This window comes from Marmota monax, unplaced genomic scaffold (assembly GCF_021218885.2).
Source record: "Marmota monax isolate L192 unplaced genomic scaffold, Marmota_monax_Labrador192_F-V1.1 WCK01_AAM20220418_F8-fsc00120, whole genome shotgun sequence".
Lineage (NCBI taxonomy): Eukaryota > Metazoa > Chordata > Mammalia > Rodentia > Sciuridae > Marmota > Marmota monax.
The window spans coordinates 4,726,190-4,749,901 of record NW_026694424.1 but is presented as its reverse complement, the minus strand read 5'-3'; the positions used below and the strand labels follow the sequence as shown (position 1 = coordinate 4,749,901).

The following is a 23,712-nucleotide window of genomic DNA, read 5'->3' as shown; positions in this document are numbered from 1 at the left end:
AAGGGCTCAGCAAATTGTGGCTCACAGCTCAAACCTGACCTGCTATATGGTTTTTTTTTTTTTTTTTTTTTTTTTTTTTTTTTTTTTTTTTACTATCTGGTTTTATAATGAAGTTTTATTGAAAGTTTTTAGTGAACCTATTGCTTTTGTATCTTTCATGCATGGTGAAGTTGTGTTGTACTGACAGAGACGTTATGGTCCTTAAAGCCTGGGTTACTTCCTTTCTGACTCATTCCAGAAAAACTTGGATATTCCTGTCCTAGTCCATGCTGAGAGTCCCAGCTGCCTGGAGGGGTTTCAGTATTAACTTCTTACCTTCTGAGTGTCTGAGTCTTATATTCGTCACTCATGTGGTAGTTAGGAGCAGACTTGCCACTCTGGTTTTCAGCTTTCCTTGTTTTTATTTGTTGCCATTAGAAATGTTCTTTCCTAGAAACAACAATCATAGTCTGTACAGTTTGCAGGTAAAGAAAGGGAGTATGGTACTCAGTGAGCTGCTTGAGGTCTGGCACTGCCTTGTCCTTGCCTCCAGCTCCTGGCCTAGTACATGGCATGAAGCAGCAGTTGGAAGTCCCCCCCGCCCAAGAGAACAATAGCCAAATGGGAATTCAGGTAACATTTTGGTGCTGCCAACAGTGCAGGTACCCCATTTTCCCAACCCTCACTCCCCATGAAATCCTGTATTGACATCAGATGGCTTGGTCTGCTCGCTTCAGTCCTGAGGTGGTAGGCCTGCCCCACTTGCCCAGAGGGCCAGGTCTTGTCTTTGTGTGGGATTGAGGACAGCAATGGGGAGAGCAGGAAGGGAGACTGCCTAGGAGTGTGCACTCTGTTCAGGCTAATAACCCTGCCAGGCGGGAGCATAAGGCCTAGAAAGTACCCCGGCTCTACATTTATAGTTCTTGTTTTTTGGGAAGGTGAGTGGAAAGACATTTGCATGAATTTAAAAGATGAAGCGTCTTTGCTAAGGATTGACTGTGCAGCACTGGTGTTGGTTGTCTACAGATATTATAACTAAGGGGTCTGTTTCACTTTTGAGCTAATCCTGGCATGTGCTACAGTTAACCATATCTGTTTATGTGAATAAATATAATTTCCCTTTTTATGTAAAATAATTTTCTTTATAGAAGGATTCACAATGAGATTTTAAAAATAGGCAGTTTTTAAAGTTTACTTTAAAAAAATTGTTTTACTTAAACTGTAGGGGGGATGCTCCTTGATCATCTTGGTACCATCACACTCTGGCTTGTAAATGCCTGTGGTCTTTTCTTCTTCAGTAGTCTGTAAGTCTGTTCAGGGTAGAACTTCTGTCTTTATTGCCTTTATATAGACAGTTCCTAGCTTGGTGCTTGGTACATGCTAGACACCTAGTGAATTGAGTTGAATGAAACAATTTTAATTTTTATGCAAAACTTCCTCAGGTGTAAAAATGTTTTGAGGTACTTGTGGGTTTATGTCCTAAAATCATCATTAATATCTTCAATAACTTAAAAAGAAAGTCAAGATGTACCTGAGAATTCCCCTCATTTTCTTCCTGAAAAATACATGTTAACATATGCATACTCATACACCACAAACTCAAACCCCAAACTTTTTATGTTAAGGAAAATCTAAAGACTTTTTTTAAAAACTTTTAACATTTGTATGATCATGAATTATATTTTTAATTTTTGGGAATGTGTAATTAGTCAAATGAGGTCTACGAATCAACTAATGGTGAGAGTTCCATTGTCTGGTTTATTGTCAACAAATAATAGCCTTTTGGGATCAGGGCAGGGTATAAATAAATACAGATAGTTAAGTGATATTTTTGTTGTAGTATGTTATCTTTTTGCATAACGGATATAAAAAACAGGGCTGGGGCTGTGGCCCAGTGGTAGAGCGCTTGCCTCGCATCAGTGAGGCACTGGGTTTGATCCTCAGCACCACATAAAAATAAACAATGATATTGTGTTCATCTACAACTAAAAAAATATTTTAAAAAAGATGGAATCAGGGGCTGGGGTTGTGGCTCAGCAGTAGAGCGCTTGCCTAGCACATGCAAGGCCCTGGGTTCCATCCTCAGCACCACATAAAAATAAATAATTAATTTTTAAAAAGAACCTTAAAAAATGGAATCAGTAAAATTATTTTTTTATAGTTCAGACTGTTGTCTTTGATTAGAACAGTATTCACAGACCCCTGTGGGTCAGTGCAGTTTCAAGTGCTGAGGACACAGCTGGGAAGCAAAACAAAGCTCCTGCCTTCAAGGAGCTTATGTTCTACTGTGGATAGGTGTATGTGGGACACAGAAAAAGAAATATGTCAGGAGTTAATATTTCTAAGAAGAAAACCAAAATGATTTTAGAGAATATAGAGCAAAGGGCTGTGATATTCTGATACAGGGCATCAGATAACCTTGAAAACCTGCATAGAAAGGAGTGGGCAGCCCTGAGGGATAGGGCACAGCTTTCCGGAAGAGTATTAGGGGAGGTTGTAGGGTGAGGCAGGAGCAGAGTCAGTTGGGGGAATGGAGGAAGCTGAGGCCAGAGAGGCAGTCAGGAGGGTGACTCCTTACTTAAGTGAGGAGTGAGACGGGGCCCCCTGGAGCTCTCTGAGCTCGAGTGAGGTCATCTCCCCGTAAGTGGAGAGTGGTCCAGAGTTGTGGTGACAAGGGAGAACCATCGAGAGACCTCCATGGCTAACTAGGGGTGAGATGATGGTGGTCTGGACTAGGTGGGTAGGCACTAGTAGAATTCTGGATTTTGAAAATGAAGTGAGAAAGTGAGCAAGGAAGGGTGACCCCCAAGTAATTCAGTATTTGAATTATGCTTTGGTTTGCTACTTTTTTTCTTTTTGATTTTTTTAACAGAACCCAGATTAAGTGTGGCTCCTGAAATGGATATCATGGACTACTGCAAAAAAGAATGGAGGGGAAATACACAGAAAGCAACCTGTATGAAAAAGGTACAGTAGAGATGCCCATATTTCAGGTCTTTTAAATAGTCTCTCATAAATTATGTCATTTTATATTTTTAGACATTCATTAAGACAACTGCTATTAGACTTGGTAAATACTGGTGTTCTAATTTTAGAAATGAGGAACCAGACTCCATGGATAGCACCTTGTTTGGAGTCACAATATTATTATAGAACATGCATCACTTATTCAGTAACTTAATTTCTTTGAAAAACTCTTAAATGACTGTGTTACTCAGATTTGGGTGAGTTTTAGGGCCATTTGAGAATGCCCTTATTAGCCTGGTGTTATAAAAGCCTTAAGGATAAGGGCAGGCTAATTCCATACCCTTTGGGTCTGGTCAGATGCTCTCTAATCCTAGGGGCCTAGAAACCTCTTGTATACCTTGAAATGGAGGATCTGGAGTAGTTTCCTTCATTAGTGTTTCCCAGGAGCTGCCCCTTCTTAGTTCCATTGCATAAACTGGCAACCTTAACGTATTCTTCAAAACTATGGGACTGATCTTGGGGACTCTAACATTCTTTATTAGGTCAAACCATGTGGAATTATTACTACTATTTGACGATGAGCTACAAAAACAGCAGTGTCAGCCAGGCGCCTTGGTGCATGCTTGTAATTCCAGCGGTTCAGGAGGCTGAGGTAGGAGGATTGTGAGTTCAAAGCCAGCCTCAGCAACAGCAAGGTACTAAGCAACTCAGTGAGACCCTGTCTCTAAATAAAATATAAAAATAGGGCTGGCAATGTGGCTCAGTGGTTGAGTGCCCGAGTTCAATCTTTGGTACCACCTAAAATTGGGATTTAGGTGTCCACCTAAAATTGGGATTGTTTACGTTATAAATTCAAATGTACTTCTTGTGTATTAGGGGTATGAATCCTATTCTATTTGATAGAAATGTCTTAATTTTTTTGTTCAGAACTTCCTTGTTTAGAATTTAAATTTTTAAGCATATGAATACATTTATTCTTTTCCTTATAGCTTCTTTTTCTAGAAATATTGCTCATCTTTAAGTATGCCCCCTGTTGCTTAGGGGCTTTTAGTCAAATGTGGCTGCCACTCATAAACCTCTGAGAGCAAATGGTGAGCCCTGCTTCTTTCAAGTCTGGTACAGACTCTGGTGTTTTAGATACTTATTAGTGTCCTCAATCACAAAATATTCAGGGCTCTCAATTCATGCCCAGGTTAAAAATATGTATACTATATTTGCCCTGTACCAGACTAGATAACCAAAAAACTAGATATCTAAACTATATTTTCTCATCTTTCCCAGAAATGTCTCTGACTCGTAATTTTATTTTGTGACTTCAGTCTCTCCATAGTGTCTCTTTAAATAGTTATCATCTTAAAGTCCATTATTAAAGATGTTCGAGTTACCCAAATATTCCATATTTTGGAACTTGTACTAAAATTATTTCTCTATGGGATTAATTCTAGGGAAAGAAAAGATTTGATTTCTGACCTCGTTTGAGGAACATCTCATCAGGACTTGTGGCTTAATTAGAGCATGGTAACTAGGGTGCCTGGCAATACTTTGGTCTCAATTTTATTTTAGTTCTTATTTGCTTAATTGTCTAACTTTTCGTTTGGATACTTTGGATATAAATGTGTATAAATCTAAATTTAATTTTAAAAGTTTGATTCTTCTCTAAAATACTGTGATTTTCTGTGCTTTTGGGAAGGTATGGTTGCAATTGCATCTGCCATGGTAAATATTCCTGGGATAATTGGGGGTCTGTCAGAGGGAACTGGTGCATATTGGTAGATGTGAGTCGGCCTGATGGTTATTATATGTTGTACTGGTTGGATCACTAAGTACAAATGCAACTTTCAAATTTTCATTATTGGAAAGAAGTCCTTTCATTTTCACATAGAATGGCATCCTAAAACACAAACTTTGAAAACAACTACTAGAAAGGTTCTAGTTCTTAGACACCCAAAATGAGGGGTCTGCATTATGCCTGCTCCAGTGTGATACCTCTTTCTTTGTGTAAATGCAGGGTAGCAAGTAGAGTTTCAAGTGACTGTCAAGAACAGGACAAGTGAAGGGGCTAACTGGACTTGGGGTCAGCAGAGTCAGTCCTGGTGATAACAATGTTCAGCTGAAGAAATCAGGACCTCATGTAAGCCTATAGACCTAGTCACCAGGACTTTTTTGAAATACGCTTCAAAATGGTTTATTTGGATGGCTGTTTTTGAGTGCCCAAGCATGGCACTGAACATTTTCATTTCCTTGTTTTATTTTCAGACGGAGCAAGAGTGACACTTCAGTTTACTTGGAAAAAAAAAAAAAAAAAGGTCTCGGGCTGGGGTTGTAGCTCAGTGGTAGAGCACTTGCCTTGTATGTGTGAGGCACTGGGTTTGATCCTCAGCACCACATAAAAATAAATAATAAAGATATTGTGTCCAGAATAAAAAAGGTCTATCAGATTATTCAGACATTTCCTAGCATGTAGATTTTTACACACACATTCATACACAGTCATGCACCCCATAACAATGTATTGATCAACAACAGACCACATATATAATTAGGATCCTGCAGGATTATAAAAGAGAAGAAATTAATATGAAGGAAAAATTCACCTCACCCATTGATGTATCTGTGGTATATGGCGATACACTGCATTACTCAGATGTTTCGTGATGCTGATATCAACTAACCTAGTGTACTGCCAGCCATATGAAAGTATTACACATACATTTGGGTATACTACAAAATACTTGATAATGGTAATTTGTGACAGTTACTGTTTGACATATTTATTTTATTATTTGCTATACTTTTGATCATTAATATTTAGAGTGTTTACCATAAAACAGTTTGCCATGTTATGACAAAAGCAGCCTCATATTTTTCATGTTTACTGACTCTACATTGCCTCATTTACTCCTGTGCTTAATTTAATCTCATCATGGCGTTTAAGCATACAGAATCCACCGCTAATGTTGCCAGTAAGAGGCCGTATAGCCTAGATGTGTAGTGGGCTATACTGTCAAGGTTTGTGCAAGTATATATGATGCCTGCATAGAGATAAAGTTGCCTAGTGGTGCATTTCTCAGAATGTCTTCCCATCATTAAGTGACAGTAATAAGAAGGAATTTTAATGTCTCACAAAGGATTTAGCCAGTCTTGTTTTCATTTTTCCAGTGATCTGGAATAGGATAATTTTTTTCCCCACAGGAATGGAACTCTTCATGCTCTCTGAAGCCAGTGACCACCATTTAAAATTCTTTGATACTTTCTCCCAGGGCTATGAGGAGGTTTCTCAGAAATTCACCTCCATAAGGCGAGTCCGTGGTGATAATTACTGTGCACTGAGGGCCACACTGTTCCAGGCAATGAGCCAGCTGGCTGCGCTTCCCCTCTGGCTGCAGGATCCGGAGCTCACGCTGGTACGCTGCTGCTACAGGTTTGAGTCTGCAGTGTTTCAGAGAGTTTTTGGGAGACTTCCCTTTGTTGCTCATGCTATCTGCTGGTGTCTGTAGGATGGCATCAGCATGTGGGTTTATTCAAGTTTTTGTGTCGGGTATGATTTCACATAGTAAAATAAACAGAAATAATTGGTATCTCCCAGAAGAGAAAATGATAAAAGTTAATTTAAACAATTCAGCTGAATTAGAAAACAGATGTTTAGATTGCATAAAAATCACTTAGGAACAGTTTAATTTCATTATTGATGTTTATATTACATGGGCTGTATATTTTACTAATTGAGAACCTACCAGGGTTTTAGAGTACACATTTCTTTCATTTTAGCTGCAGTTCAAGGAATAGTGCTCTCTGCATGGTGGGTGATATGGTTAATATCACATGGGGAGAAGCTCCCAGGCCTGGCCTTCTTTAGTATTTTAAATCTTCTACATGATAGAGATATACTGGGATCCAAGGGTTCGTGTGTCTTGACACAAATAAGATCACATAATAGGAATGATTGGTCAGAACAGACTGACATTAATTGGAAGAAGATCTAAAGTTCTGTGCTTTAAAAAAAAAAAAAAAATCACCCCAAACCCTGAAGTGCTCTCTGTGGGAGACCTGCCTAAAAGCAGTTTATGAAGGGGAAAGAAAGATATTGGGATGTTAATGAATCGTGAGCCCACTGTGCACCCATATGAAGTGTGTTGGCCAGCAGTGATAATAAAGCCCTGGCTGCACTTTAAAAGGAAGGCTTCTAAAAATCAAGGGGTAACAGCTCAGCTGTGAACTGGGCTGGTCCATGCCTATTGTGTGGATGGGGTTGAGTTGTGCCTATATCTTCAGTAGGAGATGAGAATGTGACCAAGATTGACTCATCTCATTCTGGGAATAGAAGAAGATTAGGATAAAGTATACTTGTTTAGAATAAAAATAACTTTTAAAAGAAACTTGTTGGTGGCTAAGCTAATAAGAACTGTTTTTGGTGGATAAGGGATCATATGTCTCTACAGGACAAAACCAGGACTGGTGGAGGATACCAGCTATCTGCTTCATGATGATCTATTTTATAAACCAATATACAATCAGCACACCTATTGAAACTGGCAAACTGACATCTGGGAAAGATATTTATTTCTAAGCAAAGACGTCACCTTAAGCAGATTTTTTGGTATTAGCTTATTATGTCTTTGTGAAGATTCCAAAACAAATTGATACACTAAGCTATTTTTTTTTCCTTTGCACATGATGACATTTATTAGTAGTGAACTGAGTTCACTTTCTGTGGGGTGTATTTTAACTTATGTGCTGTGTGGTCATAGCTTAATTTATATATTACAACAAAATCCTCTTTCATGTTACATAGGTTTCTTGTTGAACCTTTAACCTTTAAGAGACCTTTACATTTATAGTTCTTGTTGGCATTGAATTTGAAGTCTTATACTTTTCAGGAATCTCTGGCACAAAATTGTGCTAAGTAATTAAACATATGAAGTATACCCTAAAAAAAAAAAAGTAAAGCACAATGCCCTGACAGGCTATACTTGGATAATACCACTTGCTGTATTAAAAATAGATGGTGTTCTGTCTATGATCAGTATTAGAATATGATGCGTGTGTTGTTTTCCTGACTTAATTTGAATACTGTGAAAGAGCTTTAAAATTCCTAGTTTCTCTTTCTAATTTCTTCCATTTTCTCTCTGTATAAGCCAGTATATTTTTCCCTTGGGAACACAGTCTAATTATTTGTTCATAGGGGTGGTATTTCTTCATCTAAGCTTTGTTGAATGCTGAGAGGCCTGTGTCAAAGAGAAAAGGTTCATTCTACCTGCCTGTGAGTTCAGTATTTACATTTATTGAACTTTGGTTCTGCTGACTGTCCACTGAAAACAATCACTTAACTCTTTTTTTTGCTCTCATCCACCTAGACGACTTGCCCCTGTGTTGATGTTCTAGTCCCCTAGAACTTAACACGGTTTGAATACTTTCTTGACAGGTTCTTTTTTGTTATTTTCCTCCTGAGGCCTGATGGGTGACACTTTCACCACGGGATTTGTATTTGAGGTGCCAGTCAGGGAAGGAAAGGATATGTAGACTTAGTCTGGTTGTGCTTGACCAACACTGCTTTTAACCTCCTCTTGGTCATCCCTTGGGTCATCTCTCGGACCTCCTATATGTGCTTTCCCATTCCCCTTCTCTCTCTGGCTCCTCCACCAGCTCTTCCCTGAGACAGTCCACTCTTGAGTCCAGCTTCCTTGAGTGAGCAAGTGTGTAAGGCCTGGAACCTTTAGTTAGCTGTTATCTTGCTTTCGTTTGTACTGAGAGGTGTTTTTTATTGGATTTTGACATCTTCCTTCTCTTGTAGATCATCATTTGGTTTCAGGAAACAGGAGAGCTTGACGGAGCAACCGTCCCCTGAATCTGGGCTCAGGAAGAGACCCTGGACTGAGCTGGTGCTCAGCTTCACTGGCCTTGCTCTGTTCCCTGCCTGTGAATTGAGCTTTGTCCTTCCTGCCCCTCCTGACAGTTCAGTTGCCTCCTTATCTCCTGTCGCTGCCTGGGCTTGTTGTTCCTGTTTCTGTCCAAATCTCAATCTCCACGTTTGACTCTAGTCTAATCATCTGACCTTGACCCCAACCTTGGAGATGGCTAGGTCTGGCTATTCTGAAACTTGGGGTAGCACTTTGATCCCTGAGCAGGGGGTGTTCTTTATAGCAGGGACTCTCTTGTTTCTAAGTTTGCTGTGTTTTAGAATGTCTCTGAATAAGTGGGTCCTGTCACAGTGTTTGCTAGGGCAAGATACCGAAGCTTTTTTTTGTGAGTTCATTTTGGGTACGACATGTTTTTGTTATTTCCTTTCTATCATGATGTCAAGAATTATAGGCACGTGCTAGAGAAAAGCTGGCTGTTCAACAGCCATAAATGAAGTGAAGCCTAACTCATGTATTCACTGTTCAAATATTTGTTTGAATATTTACAATCACTGTTTCTTACTCGGTTCTTGTTTCTTGCTTAAGTTTCCTTTATTCTTACAAAAGTCCTGTCTCTGTGTAGTATAAAAGGATGGCTATTTTTGGTTTGTATGAGTTTTGACTCCTGAGAGCATTTAAAGTTATATTCACTTTTTTTCTTCTGAATAAGTAATTCTAACACCTCTATTCTTTTCCTTAGTTTTCAGGTCTCAATTTAAAAAATTTCTTAAGTCCACATGTTGCTGAGATACAGGACATGCTGACCCCGTGTATATGGAAATAACCCTAAGGAGGATTATCATTTTAGCAACAGGTTGCCCAATGAGTGAAAGAAATGAGGAACTGACTTTGTTCTTTTGTGTGGTTGGTTAGATCTTTGCGGTCTTTACATTTTAGTTGATTCTTGTACTTGCTTTTTAGATAACTGTATGGTGTCAGGATGCTCAGCTGTCTTTTTTTGACTGCCTTTTAAACTCTCATTTTCCTCTCACATCTTTGGAGCCAATAATTTCTGCTTAGCTGTTTTAAATCCCAAATTTTCAATTCTTCAAGTATTTCAATGAAGTGACACAAATGCATTAAGATAGGTTGGAGAAAATAACCCAGAGCTTATATATTATATTAATAATGTAAATCAATATTATAATTATTATACTATGATTATATTGCTATTATAGATCATATGATTATGTATTATATACTACATTTAATTTTCTTTTGTATGTTCCACATCATGGAACAAAATAGTTCTCTGTGCTGAGTTGTGATTTCATCTTGTTGCCACTTGAGGGCACATTAGACGCTGGTGAATACTCTGAGGCTGAATTGAAGGTTTGGCAGAAGGGTCCCCTTGTTGCTGAGGTACAGGACATGCTGTTAGAGTTTCTAGGTGGGTCGTTGGTCATAAGATGATGGCTCTTCTGCTTAGCTAGTGGTGTAGGTCGCCATCATTGTAACAGTGGAGTCATTTACATCCCTATTGTGCTTCTGTTTTTTGTAGAAATGAAACCACTTTGGTTTCACATGATTGCTGTAGACTGAGAAGGTGCAACCAGAATTACCATACATGAAAAGGTCTTTTAAGTCTTAGATAGGAACACACAGCTTCCTGTATGACTGTATTTATAACTGTTAAACAAGTTCAATGTAGGATGCTGGAGGATTCAGTTATTTTTTAATGAACTTTTGACCAAAAAGTGAACTTTTTTTTTTTTTTTCCTAAATTTTTATAGCAGCCTAATTATATGATTTTTCTCCCGACACACCCAGGGATGTTGGGAGAGTCTAATTTCCCATGGTCACCAGTCACCAGTGTGTCTCAGCTTGCCTTTCAAACTGCAGATTTTATTGATAAGTAGAGGGAAACCAAATAAATACTCCAGGAACCAAGGAAAAAGAAAGAAATCATCATGATAGTAGTTTAGAGGTCATTCTTTCAAAAATAAGGTAGTCAAAAAGAAAAAGAATAAAGCAACCCCAGCTCCTTTAGCTCCTGCTGTTTATTCCCTGTTGTCTTTTTTGTTTCTTTAAATCTTACTGAATTCATTAGGCAGTTAAACTAAATACTGTTGTTTCTTTGCTTGTTAAAATTTTGAGTGTATGTGTTAATATTGTTTTAACAAAAATATTTTTTCCACCTTTTTAGTGAATTTTTTCAGGAATTAGAGATTAGGCTTTATTTTCCTAGTAGGAAAGGAGCAGGTTTTGATTTTACCCAAGACTACCTCCCTTGCCTGGGAGTGCCTTCCTGAGCAGTGTACTAGGGAGTGGTGGGAAGGCTGCCAGTGAGCCCAGGTTTCAGGAAAGATGAAGTATGGGTGCTATATTAGCTCATCCTTACAGTTGCTGAGGAATATGCCTGGCTGTGGTTGGTGTCATGCAGGCAGGACTCTGCCTGTGTATGTCAGCCAAAAGCACTGTTCTCTTTGGTAGTCCGCTGCATGGTAGTACTTCCTAAGTTCCTGACTTAAATATTTAGGTCCTCCAGCCTACACCCACATGACAGACTTGCAGGAATTAATTCTGGAAAAAAAGGTTTTATAGGCTTCATGATTTCTTCCAGCTTGAATCAAGTGATGGATTTTTCTTGGAAGATTAACACCTCTTTATCTCTCTTGTTTCTTGCTATTCTAGTTACCTGAAAAACTGATACACAAATACAGCTGGATCAAGCAGTGGAAACTTGGGCTGAAATTTGATGGGAAGAGCGAGGACCTGGTTGAAAAAATTAAGGAATCCCTCACCTTGCTAAGGAAGAAGGTTTGGACAGTGTGGTTTCCTGCCTCTGACTAGTGTAGAGCTCTTACTCCCGATTTCCCCAGCATACTAGTTCTTAGTCTTTATTCAATGGGTTATCAGATGCTCTTGGCTGAGCAGGTTACACTGGTGCACACCTGTAGTCTCAGCTACTCAGAAGGCCAAGGCAGGAGGATTGCTTGAACCCAAGAGCTGGAGCCCAGTCAGGACAACATAGCAAGACTCTTGTCTCAAGCAACCCTTGGCCGATTTATTTATTTTTATTTTAGTTTATAAAGAAAATAATTTTATTTTGGAAAGAAAAGAATTTTATTTTGGCTCAAGACTCTAGAGGCTGGAATTGGCTAGTTTTTAGATGATTTTTTTTTTTTTAAGAACAAGTTTTTTGGAACAATATATAATAAAAAAGATGCAGAATACATAGAACATGACACCACTCATTTGCATTTTAAAATGCATTTTAAAACCACAATGATACCATATGATATATCCAAGTATACATTACTTTTTTTAGCTCTTTATGAATTGAATATATACATTTTAAATTTTGATGTCAACTACTCTTTCAAAAAGGCCCTCTAATTAATTAACATGCCTTTGATGATAGTGCCCATTTCCACACACACTTTACTCTTTACAAATATTGTTCCAGAAACTTGTCTTTATTCTTGCATGAATAGCTGTCTTTCACTTTTACATTGTATCCATGATAAGAATAAACTAATCCAATGGGGAAAAAAAAAGAATAAAAGATTTTTTATTCTATCAATATGCTTTTCTACAATTCATATACTTTGATATATAGGGGCGTTATTATCTATATAACTACTTAGAATTTTTTTTTTAAAATTTATTCTTTTAGATATACATGACAGAGTGTGTTTTGACTTTATACATACATGGAGTATGACTTATTCTCATTAGGATCCTATTCTTGCAATTGTACTTGGGGTGGAGTTTCACTGGTTGTGTATTCATATATGAACATAGGAAAGTTATGTCTGATTCATTCTACTGTCTTTCCTATCCTGTTCTCCCTCCCTTCTCTTCATTCCCCTTTGTTTAACCCAATGGATTTCTATTCTTCCCTCCTGTACCCTTAGTGTGTGTTAGCATCTATATATCGTATAGAACATTTGGCCTTTGGTTTTTTGGCATTGGCTTATTTCACTTAGCATAAAGTCTCCAGTTCCATCCATTCCCTGGCAAATTCCATCATTTCATTCTTATTTATGGCTGAGTAATATTCCATTGTGTATATATACCTAATTTTCTGTTATATCCATTCATATATACCTCCTTTCATCTGTTGAAGATCACCCAGGTTGGTTCCATAGCTTAGCTATTGTGATTGAGTTTCTATGAACATTGATGTGGCTCTATCACTGTAATATGCTGATTTTAAGTCTTTTGGATATATACTGAGGAGTGAGATAACTGAGTGAAATGGTGGTTCTATTTCAGATTTTCTAAGGAATCTCCATGTTGCTTTCCATAGTGGTTGCACCAATTTGCAGTCCCATCAGCAATGTATGATTGGATCTTTTTCCGCATATCCTTGCCAACATTTATTGTTACTTTTATTCTTGATAATTGCCATTCTGACTGGAGTAAGATGGAATCTCAAATTTTTAAGTGAATGCAAACTGTTCCCATGAGGTCTTTGGTAAAATGGAGGAATATCACCATTATCTATTCTTGGTTGAGATGTTGTATGCTAGTGTATCTATAACAATATGTTTAACTTTCTTAAAGGTAAACTTTAACAAATATAATCTTTGTTCTAATTCATATTTATAAGTTTCAGAGATACGATTTAGTTCATATTTCTTATATAGCAGTAAAACTAACTCAGGCTTATTAAGTTCTTCCCAGTTATGGTTTAATATTCTATCCCTATATCTTAAATACTTACTTTGTTTCCAGTGACTTCTCAATAAGGAGATTTCATAACTAATTGTTTGAAAAGTGTCCTAAGAATTTGTCTGAGACAATTCTGGGAGAACTTGGTCTGTGCTTCCTGGTGTTTTAAATTTTGTGTTTAAAATTCTCCCTGTGATTTTGCTCTCTCCTCTGAGTTAGATGTCCTGCGTGTATGTGGGCCTGCATTGACTTCTCAGTTGCTTGCTTTGAGCAACTTGGAGTTCCCTTCCTAGGTACAGTGAGCTTAGGGCCCATCAGTTGTTCCAGGCTTTGTTGGTGGAAGGAGCGGTCAGGTAAAGGGAAGTTAGAAAGAGGTTCTTCCTAGCATCACCTCAAGTGGTGATCTGTTCACTCAAATTTAGTCTCTCTGTCCTTGTTCAACTTTGAAATCCCCGAGAGACACCCTATTTCTTCCTTTGCACCTAGTCCTTTAGCAGCAAGCCTGATACATAATAGACATTTGGTTAATGCTTTTTTGATGAATAAACTGGGGCCCTGACTTTCTCAAACTTAGTTTTTAATACAAAGATAAGAAATGTTTACTGGAAAGTACACTGTCAAAGGAAGTTTCATCTTCCACTGTAAAGAAGTGGGAGAGAGAAAGGAAGAGGGGGTCTGTTCTCATTACCTGTTGGAGTGGAACTTAGGATTTTTGGGGACTGGATGCCTGTGCCTTCTCACTCCTGGGTCAGTGGAAGGTTGAGGGCAGGGCTGTGGCCCTGTGTGAGTGAGTGGGAGAGTGCTTAGCAGAGCTATAGGTAATAAGAAGGATCTGGTGAAATGCTATTTTTGCTTTATTGGGTATGACTACTATAATTAAAGTTTCATATTTGGGACTGTTTAGGTGAGGCCAATTTGTAATCACATTAAACTTATTCATTAATTATCTCAGCCAGTGTTACTAACTGTCCTCTGTGCCATGACGTACACTTAAGTTTCACAGGTTGTTTTATTGCTACAACCTTGACGTTGGTGTTGTTATGATCAGCCTTGTTTTATAGATGAAGAAACTAAGGCCCAGAGTTTGGTTAAACACTCTGCAAAAGCCATCAGTTGTTGGTGGTGAGGCCTTGTTTCCATCCTGATTCTCTGACTCCAGGTCCATGCTCTGGACTGTCAACTTGGTCTACTTATAGAAAATATGAAATGTGGACAACATGTTCTAGCTTTTAACCTAAATATTTGGGGGGTTCTGTGTAGTCATTACCATTAAAATTTGTTGAATTTAAAATCTCTGATGGCTTTTGAAAGGTACACAAATTATTGATTATTCATAAGGACTGTTATTTATATTGTCATCTTTTTACTCATTCACTATAACTTAAAAGCACATATATTTATAGGGTTTTCTTGTTCACTTAAGAAGTTTGCCTATACTAACTGAATACCTGATACTCTGCTTTATTCTTAATCAGGAGTCAGAATGGATTTATTTAATATGAAGCTCATGTATATTTTTAATAGGTTAGAGGGTAAGTTTAATAAGCTAAAGATCCCACAATGTTTTTTGCCATCTTCCATTTTAGATGGTAGGTTTTGTTTCTGGGTGGTCACTGTTTGTGAAAACCCTTCAAAGGATAGTTTTAGCTCCCTACTACATACAGCTCCACACACAGGCCTCACATAGACACGTTAGCTTTTTCATTAGTATCTCTGCCTGCTTAGTTCAGTCTCATCCCCTGGGATGTTAGAGGAGTCAGAAGTTCATCCCGTGGCCCAGGGCTTCTCCTTATCGCATTGTGCTTCTGTTTTAGATTAGTGGGGGAAAGGCTGAACTAGGAATTGTGTGATCTTAAGAGTACCATTGATTGATCTAAAACTTAAAAACATTGTGGCCACATTAGGATGATTTATAGTCCCTACTTTTGAACATAATTCTGTATTCATAATATGGAAGTATACCAGGGATTTTTAGAACAAAAATTCTAACTATTACATAACTTCCTTATTGTAGTGGGCAAGCCTGGCTGAAATGAGAACTGCTGAAGCAAGGCAAATGGCTTGTGATGAACTGTTCACAAATGAAGAAGAGGAATACTGCCTCTATGAAGCTGTAAAATTTCTAATGCTAAACAGAGCCATTGAACTATATGATGATAAAGAGAAGGGAAAGGAAGTACCATTTTTCTCTGTGCTCCTGTTTGCTCGGGACACATCGAATGACCCTGGACAGCTACTGAGGAACCACTTAAACCAGGTGGGACACACTGGTGGCCTTGAACAGGTGAGTTGTGTCTTTGGAGTGCATTACCTCAAAACACAGCAGTGTTAACTGTCAAACATCTCAGTGTTTGTAGGTCAGGAATTCAAGAGCAGCTTAGGTGGTTGTGGCCGATGGTCACATAGATTTAATCATGTTATTTGGGGCTACAGTCTTCCTTGGGGTTGAAGGATCTACTTCCATGGCCTATTGACATGGCTCTTGACAGAGGTCCTTAGTCCTTACAGTTAATAGGAGGGCATGGTTCCTTACCATAGGGCTTCTTGGGTGTCCTCATGACATGGCAGCTGACTTTTCTCAGAGTGGTCCACGTAGAGAGCAGGGAAGTCTCACACAGGCACTTATACCATATTCTGTTTGTTAAAAGCCAGTCACTAAATCCATTCAACTCTCAAGAGGAGGGGAATTGAGCTCTCCCCTTTCAAGTGAGGTATGTCTCTCCCCTTTCAAGTGAGGTATGTCGAAGATGTGTAGTCCTGTTTTATAATCATTAACAGTATTATTCTGGACTTTTCTTCTGGGGGTGATGGATATAATTAGTACCCTTGGCTCTGGAAGGGTAGACATAAATGAAGCATGTGGAGGAGCCATTTGAAGGTCTTGTTTACATAGATGCCCATAACAGTCTTGTTCTTAAAGCAATAGTTGAGTCACCACACCTTGAATAGCCAACCCTTGAGGCTGCCCCATTCTCCTTACACGGCAGACTCTCATACCACTTTTTCCTAAAAGGCCCGAGTGCCAGGACAGATATTGCAAGGAGTAGAGAGCTGAGTTGAGTTCCCGCTGAGTCATCCTGGTGGGTGGAAATCTGTTCCATTGTTTTTCTCAGTGTGTCACTGCTGGGCCAGGCAGGATGATTAATATAAAAAAATTATCTGTATGCATAATGTGGGTTGCTCACATCTCCTGAACCATTGCTAATACTTTGTAATAAAAAGCCTAGGAGAGTGTGGTTTGCATGTCAGACTGAAGTTAGTCCTTTATGAGATCCTACAAGGTCTTCTACAGTAGTGTCCATTCTTTTAATAGCAGCTTTCTTGAAATGTAATTTACATATCAACAAGTTCACCCTTTTAAAGTTTTGAAACTACCACTTGCAGTCTCATTTTAGATCAATTTACCACCCCCAAAAGACACCTCAAACCCATTAGCAGTTACTCTCCCTTCCGTGTAGCTCTGGGAAACCACAAAGCTACTTTCTGTCTCTAGTTTGCCTATTCTGGGCATTTCATATAAATGGAGTCATATACTGTGTGGTATTTTGTGACTGGCTTCCTTTGTTTAGCATAATGTGTTTAAGATTCATCCACATACTGCTGCATGGATCAGTACTTCATTCCTTTTTATTGAAAAGCAACATCTCATTGTATGAAAGTATTGTATTTATTCATTTGTTAGTTTTGACAGGTATTTGGGTTGCCTCCACCTTCTAGCTACTAGGAATAATCCTGCGGTGGACATTCAGGGATGATTTTTTGTGTGGACACATGTTCTCTTGATTATATGCCTAGGAGTAGAATTGCTATGGCAGATGGTGATCCTTTGTTGAACATTTTGAGGAATAGCCATACTGCATTTTAAAATAGTTTGTGCCAGTTTACACTCCCACCAGCCATGAATTAGTGTTCCATTTCTCCACATCTTTACCAGCATTTTGACTATCTTTTTTTAAAAATTGGGATGAAGTTCACATAACATAAATAATCATTAAAGTATGCAACTCATTGACATTTAGTACATTTATGGTGCTATGGGATCACCATCTCTATGAAGTCCAAAATATTTTCATCACCCCCAAAGAAAACCCTGTATTCTTTAAGGAGTCACTCCCCATTGTCATCTGGCTTTTTAAAATATTTTTTTTATTACTTTTTAAGTTGTAGGTGAACACAATACCTTTATTTATTTTATATTTATGTGATGCTGAGGATCAAACCTCTCACATGCTAGGCAAGTGCTCCACCACTGAGCTACAACCCCAGCCCGTGGCTTTTTTATTATAGCCATTCTAGTAGGTGTGAAGTGGTATCTCATTGTGGTTTTGATTTACTTTTCTCTAATTACATAGGATGTTGAACATCTTTTCATGTGCTAATTTGGCCACTTGCATGTCTTCTTTGGAGACATGTCTTTGCAATCCTTTGCCCAGTATTTAAGCTAGAGATATATGTTTTTTAATATCTTTGTTTTATTTATTTATTTATTATTTTTTATGTGGTGCTGAGGATCGAACCCAGTGCCTCTCACACGTGAGGCAAGCGCTTAACCACCGAGCTACAACCCCAGCCTCTGGTTATATTTTTTTAATTGTTGAGTTGTAAGTATTCTTTATATATTCTGGGTATTACCAAATGTAGGATCCATTCTTGACTATCTCCTTTTTTTTTTTAAAATAAGAATTGGGACTGAGTCCAAAGGAGAGGAGGAAAAAGGTTGCAGTATAAGCCACTACTGTGTGTGTGGTCAGGGTAATAGATGGAACATGGTGTTAGACCCCGTCTTTTGGTGTGGCTTCCTTAAGAATCCCATTTGCTCTTTCTCCACAGGTTGAAATGTTCCTTCTTGCCTATGCTGTGCGCCATACCATCCAGGTGTACCGGCTCTCCAAGTACAACACTGAAGAGTTCATTACAGTCTATCCCACTGACCCACCCAAGGACTGGCCGGTGGTGACCCTCATCGCTGAGGATGATCGGCACTATAATATCCCTGTCAGAGTATGTGAGGAGACAAGTCTGTGAGAGACTCACCTGCCTGGACAGTCTGAGGATATGGCAAAAGTGCACAGGCAGCTCCTCAGCTTGGGCCTCAGGCCTCTGCTGGTCTCTAAGAACAGTCTGTGAGAACTCTTGGGCCCCTGGGAGCCAAGTTGGACTGGGGTGTTCTGAAGACTAACTTTTCATAATAAGAACAACTGTTTTCCCTTATCTGGGACCCAGTGTGTTTCATTGGGACCTTCAGAGCATACCTTTGGAAAGTGCGTACTGCATTTCCATAAAGCAGATACTTTTGTATTAGAGGAAACTCATTTTGAAGAATATATTCATGTCTCAAGTCAAAATTCTCTCTACTGGTAAACTGGCTTTTAAGTTTTAAGATGGTAATTTTTCTTTGGTGGAAATGGGTGTCTGTAGTGATCATTCTATGCAGTCTGCTTAAGTGGTATAATTCTGGGAGATTTGTTAATGGCACAGTCATACCATGCTCTGATATTCTCATCTTCTTATGGAGGGATGAGCAGTGATTCGGACTTACATATTAAGTAATGCTATTTTAAGCAGATGGTCTCATAGAAGATGAAGAATTGGGCCCCAGAGTGGGTTGTTTGGAGGCTTTTTTCAAGTTTGGAGGAGATACAGTGGAATCTAGTGATTGTTACAGGTGTCTACTGTCCCCAATGTTCCAGAGTCTGGGACATGGTACCAGGTCCCTATTAGCATGGATGAATGTTTCTTGTAGTTGTACTCCAGTGTCAGGGGCTGTTAATTATTCTAAAGTTCCAAAGAGTCACAGTTTTATAGTTAAAACAGAGTTTATATCCACCCATGTGTTTAGAGGAGGAATCTAAGGTCATATGATTTCAGTCACTGCTCAGAGTTCAGAGGTGGGGACAAGCTGGGCTCCTGATCTTCTCTTGCCCTTTTCATGCGGTGTTTAAGGGTAGCATCATTGCCAGATCCATGTAATGGGCTGATACCCTGTCTGCTGGCAGGGGATAAATAACAGCAACCAACCTGAGATTTTTCCTGAGCAAGCTAAAGCAACAGTGTGCAGAAGGGTGGCTGAGCCACATGTGTCCTTGATTTGGCTTGGGTGGCCTGAGAAAAGCAGTGATGACCTGCTGGGCACAGGCGAGGTGTTTACTGGAGCTGCTAAAGGGGACAGTGCTGCTGAGCTGGTCTGCAAGGGATGTGTACTGTGGTCATTGTTCATGTGAACCAGACACATCACTCTTCAGTATTCTTTTGGCGGCACCTGAATTGGCTCAACATTTGTGGAGTTGATGTTTCCTTCAAGTACTGAGCTTATTTTATAATAATTAAAATCTATTTGATCTAATTTAATATGATTAATAAGTTTTCTACACTTTTGAAAATCTGTGTCTCTGTTAATAAAAAATTAAGTCTTAAGAAAGCTCAGCCTGCACAAAGTATTCAGACTGTTACATTAGTACTTTTCCTAGTACCTACTTGGTGATATTCACCACATTTTACTAGACGTGTATCAATTAGCATTTTGAATCAGATTCTATAAATGTATGTGAATACTTTAGAGAGGCTTTGTGCTTTTCACAGTGAAATACATTGGTATCTTAAATAAGGAGGTACCTAGAAGCCCAATTAAAGTAATAATAATGACTTCTTGGCTTTGACAAGTTTAGTATTTGTAACTATATGATTCATTTATGAGCATTCTTTTAGAGCACAGCTTGAAATATTTAGATTATACTTGGCAATAGGGATTTGTGCCCTTGGGATATATTGAATCTGACCATTGGTTCATATACATTATTGAATGTGAATAATACGATATTAAACCTCATGATTAATGCATTTTGAAAATGTTCTAATCTTAGTGAACTTGAACTGGACTTCTGGGCAATTTGCTTACATTTTATATTTAAATCTACCGAAATTGTAGTTTTAGCCACCACATTGGTAAAAATTTGAAAGGGGGTGTTATTTTATGTTGCTTATTGTCCAAAGACCTTCTCACACTGTGCTATCAGACTGTCATCCAGGTTTAGCAGAATAACATCAGAAAAGAAAGCTTTCAAAGAAATAGTACTTAATGAAATAGAAATGATTAATTCATTTAAAAATTCTTTTTTTTTTTTTGGTTGCAGTATTCAATTTTAGTTGTTCAGAGTCTTAATTTCATTTTTCATTTTTGGTCTTGAGCTGGTGGAGTGACATCAATAGTATAGAAATTGAATTAAGATAAAAATGGATTCAAGAGGATAATCTACTTAGAGGGATCTTTAAAATGGTATGGTGTTCTAGAAGAGGGCAAGGTAGTGAGAACTACACTATGCTTAATTTCTAAGAGTTTATATTGCAAGAGTTCAGAAGTTTAGAGATATTGGCAGAACTTAAACCTTTGAGCTCCTTTAAGGCACATTTAAACCTGAAAGCATTTCTCTGTGTCGTGTCCCATGGAATTAACATTGCTTTTCCAGAACATTTTCAGATTCTCCTCCTCGCCTGAACTGGATGTACAGCATCCACTCTGCACTAGGATCAGTGATGGCAGTATCAGGGAATAGGCAGCAGCTATGGTCTCCAGCTTGTGATTTGAGCATATGTGGGGTTTGGTCTGCAGTGTCACCATTCCTTCTCTCTAGAATGAAAATGTTTTAAGTGCACACAGAGCAGGATTAATCCTGTTTTCTTTATATAGCCACTTATACTTTTATTACACTATAATAAATTCTCTTAATGTCTACTAAGATGTTTTCCTTGGTTAAGGAGAGCAAATATTGGTTTTGAATCCTTTTGTTCCACTCCCCTCTAGTTTTAGAGTTTATCAGGTAAAATCTCAGGCCAAATGAATTGATAACACCTCTTTTGGAAAAAGCATTTGTAGATTTTTATGGGCTTTATCTTTTTTTCCCTCCTCCTTCCTTTGGTTAGAGGCTCTGTGTTGTTCTTCCTGTCCTTTCCCTCATCCCAAGGTGCTGTTCTAAGAGTTAGTAGTTTACTTTTATGAAGACTTTCCAGTTAATGACTGAGGTGCAGTGTCATCTTTAATGATATAGTGCCCCTGCCATCTGAACATATACATAGGACTTACAGAGCTGGGTCTTCTTTTGATATTAAAACATGGCTTGGTCATTTTTTAATGTGTTTTTCTTAAGCAGTACTTACAGATTCTCCCCTTTGAAGACCAGAAAATATTTTCAGAAGCATAAACCAGGGGGGAATCACTTCTGGTATGCACAAAAAATGCCTTAATTTTAAGATCTGTGACTGCTAGAAAAATAAATAGAAAGCCTTCACTGCATGTGAATCTGAAATGTGGGTGAAACATATAAAATCCCCAAATAGTATAACAAGGCAGGGTAAAATATCAAGTAATTTAAAAATGGCCTAAGGAGAGACTGGGGTTGTGGCTCAGTGCTTGCTTAGCACATGTGAAACTCTGGGTTCCATTCTCAGCAGCACATAAAAATAAATAAATAAATAGTTTTTTCTTTTTTTTTTTAAATGAATGCTATAAAAAATATGGCCTAAGGAACTATGAAGAGAAGTGAGGATGAGGAACTGATTTTAGAATAACCTTTAAAGTGTCATAATAACAGAGCAGTAAATACACAGAAGGTAAGATCTTCTGTGCTTAGTTTTTTTTTTTTTCTTTTTAATTGGTTCTTTTTAGTTGTGCTTAGGTTTTTTAAAAAAATATTTTTAGTTGTAAGTGGATACGATATCTTTATTTTATTTCTATATAGTGCTGAGAATCGAACCCAGGGCCTTACATGTGCCAGGCAAGCACTCTACCACTGAGCCACACCCCAGCCCTGTGCTTAGGTTTTAAAAAGAGAAGAATCTGAATGAATGGGAGGACTTATGTGCATGGATTCCACAAATTCATATTTCTAAAATGTAAATCCTCTATTTAAGAGAAGTATAGTCTTTAATGCATAGCTTCTTTGGGAAACATTGTGATCTCTCCTAGGGCGATGGAGAGACCAGGGAGCCCGTACTGATTTGTGCAGTGGTTTAGTGAGGTTGTGGGGAAGGACATAGGCAACTGATTTTATAATATTGATTTAATGGTCTTGTAATTCAGTTTGTAACCTAGAGCCATGAAAAGCATCAAATTCAATTGGCAGATGGTTTGGCCATCTGCTACCCTGGGCTTTTCCTGGAGGTAGTATCCGTAGGAGCCTGGTGGGTTTGGCCATTACCAGAAGAGGTATGTGGGTACCTTTTTTTGAGTGTACCCATGCTGGCCTACAGTCACTGCATTCCTTTCTTTAGGTGGGTGGTAGCCCCATAGCTTGGGACGTAGTAGTATTTTGAGAGGGTGGATGTGAGCTGTCCCATGTGATTCTGTATTTTTTTTTCTAAACAGTAAATTGAAATTTATAATTGGGAATGGTAAAATGAATTGGTATGTATATTGAAGATGTGGCGGCCATTAAGTCTGGAAACATGTTAATCATTCTGAAACATCATATCAGTAGGCCATTTCTTATGTCTCTCTTCCCAGGCCTCCTTATAGCATTTTGAATGCCCAGAGGCTTCAGTAACATTAATGGAGGAGGACACTGATTGGAGTTTAATTTCAGTTAAGCCCATTGATTTCTTAGGTGTAATTTTGGGTCAGGAATGAAATTGTCAAATATGGGTCAATACAAAGAAAGAACACTGGATTCAAAATATCCACAGTCTTGGTAATTATATTCCTAGTAACCAAGGGTGCTTGAGCTTAATTATAACTTCAAAATAATTTTTTATACTCAGTTTTAGGAACTTTCACTTATATATTGAAAAATGCCTTGATTTATATTCACATAAGTGGTGCTAAAAATACAGCACCTTTTAGAAGAACCTCAGGAATCCATAGTGATGGTGATGACTTGGGAGTATTTCAGTGTGGGAACACAGCCAGAATTAATGTATTTAGGGATATCTCTTCTCATTTTTATTATGTTTGTAATACTCTTTTGGTGTTGGTACCTTGCTTTTGGCAGTTTCTAACTTTCTATATTATGGATTTGAGGAGGATAACAGCCCAATGTTGTAACTTCTGCCAGAGTTGATGGTGTTTTTCTTCCATGGGGGAGTCTGCTGTGAAGGGAGAGCACCCGTGGGAACCCAACCCTGCTAGCCTCTGGCTTGTTTAACATCATCTCCTCTGTTTACACTATAAGATGTTTGAACTTGCCAAAAATTTCTCCTGTTTTGAAAAACATGCCCCTGAGGTTCTGGACAGTTTGAGGCCTTACTTCTCATTGGCAAA

The 23,712-nt window shown here is 38.4% G+C and overlaps 1 protein-coding gene across 3 annotated transcripts in view; it reads left to right on the top strand.

Moving 5' to 3' along the window:
* Positions 1-20,300, top strand: part of Otulin (OTU deubiquitinase with linear linkage specificity) — a 31,477-nt gene extending 11,177 nt beyond the window's left edge. For 2 of the 3 annotated variants that reach the window (XM_046468282.2, XM_058570739.1), the window contains exons 3-7: positions 2,852-2,946; positions 6,207-6,350; positions 11,478-11,603; positions 15,478-15,747; positions 18,294-20,300. In XM_046468282.2, the coding sequence (XP_046324238.1) occupies positions 2,852-2,946; positions 6,207-6,350; positions 11,478-11,603; positions 15,478-15,747; positions 18,294-18,488 (830 nt within the window). In that variant the 3' untranslated portion in view covers positions 18,489-20,300. The remainder of the gene's footprint in view (positions 1-2,851; positions 2,947-6,206; positions 6,351-11,477; positions 11,604-15,477; positions 15,748-18,293) is intronic. The other variant, XM_058570738.1, reaches the window with a different exon arrangement.
* The last annotated feature ends 3,412 nt before the right edge of the window (positions 20,301-23,712 follow it).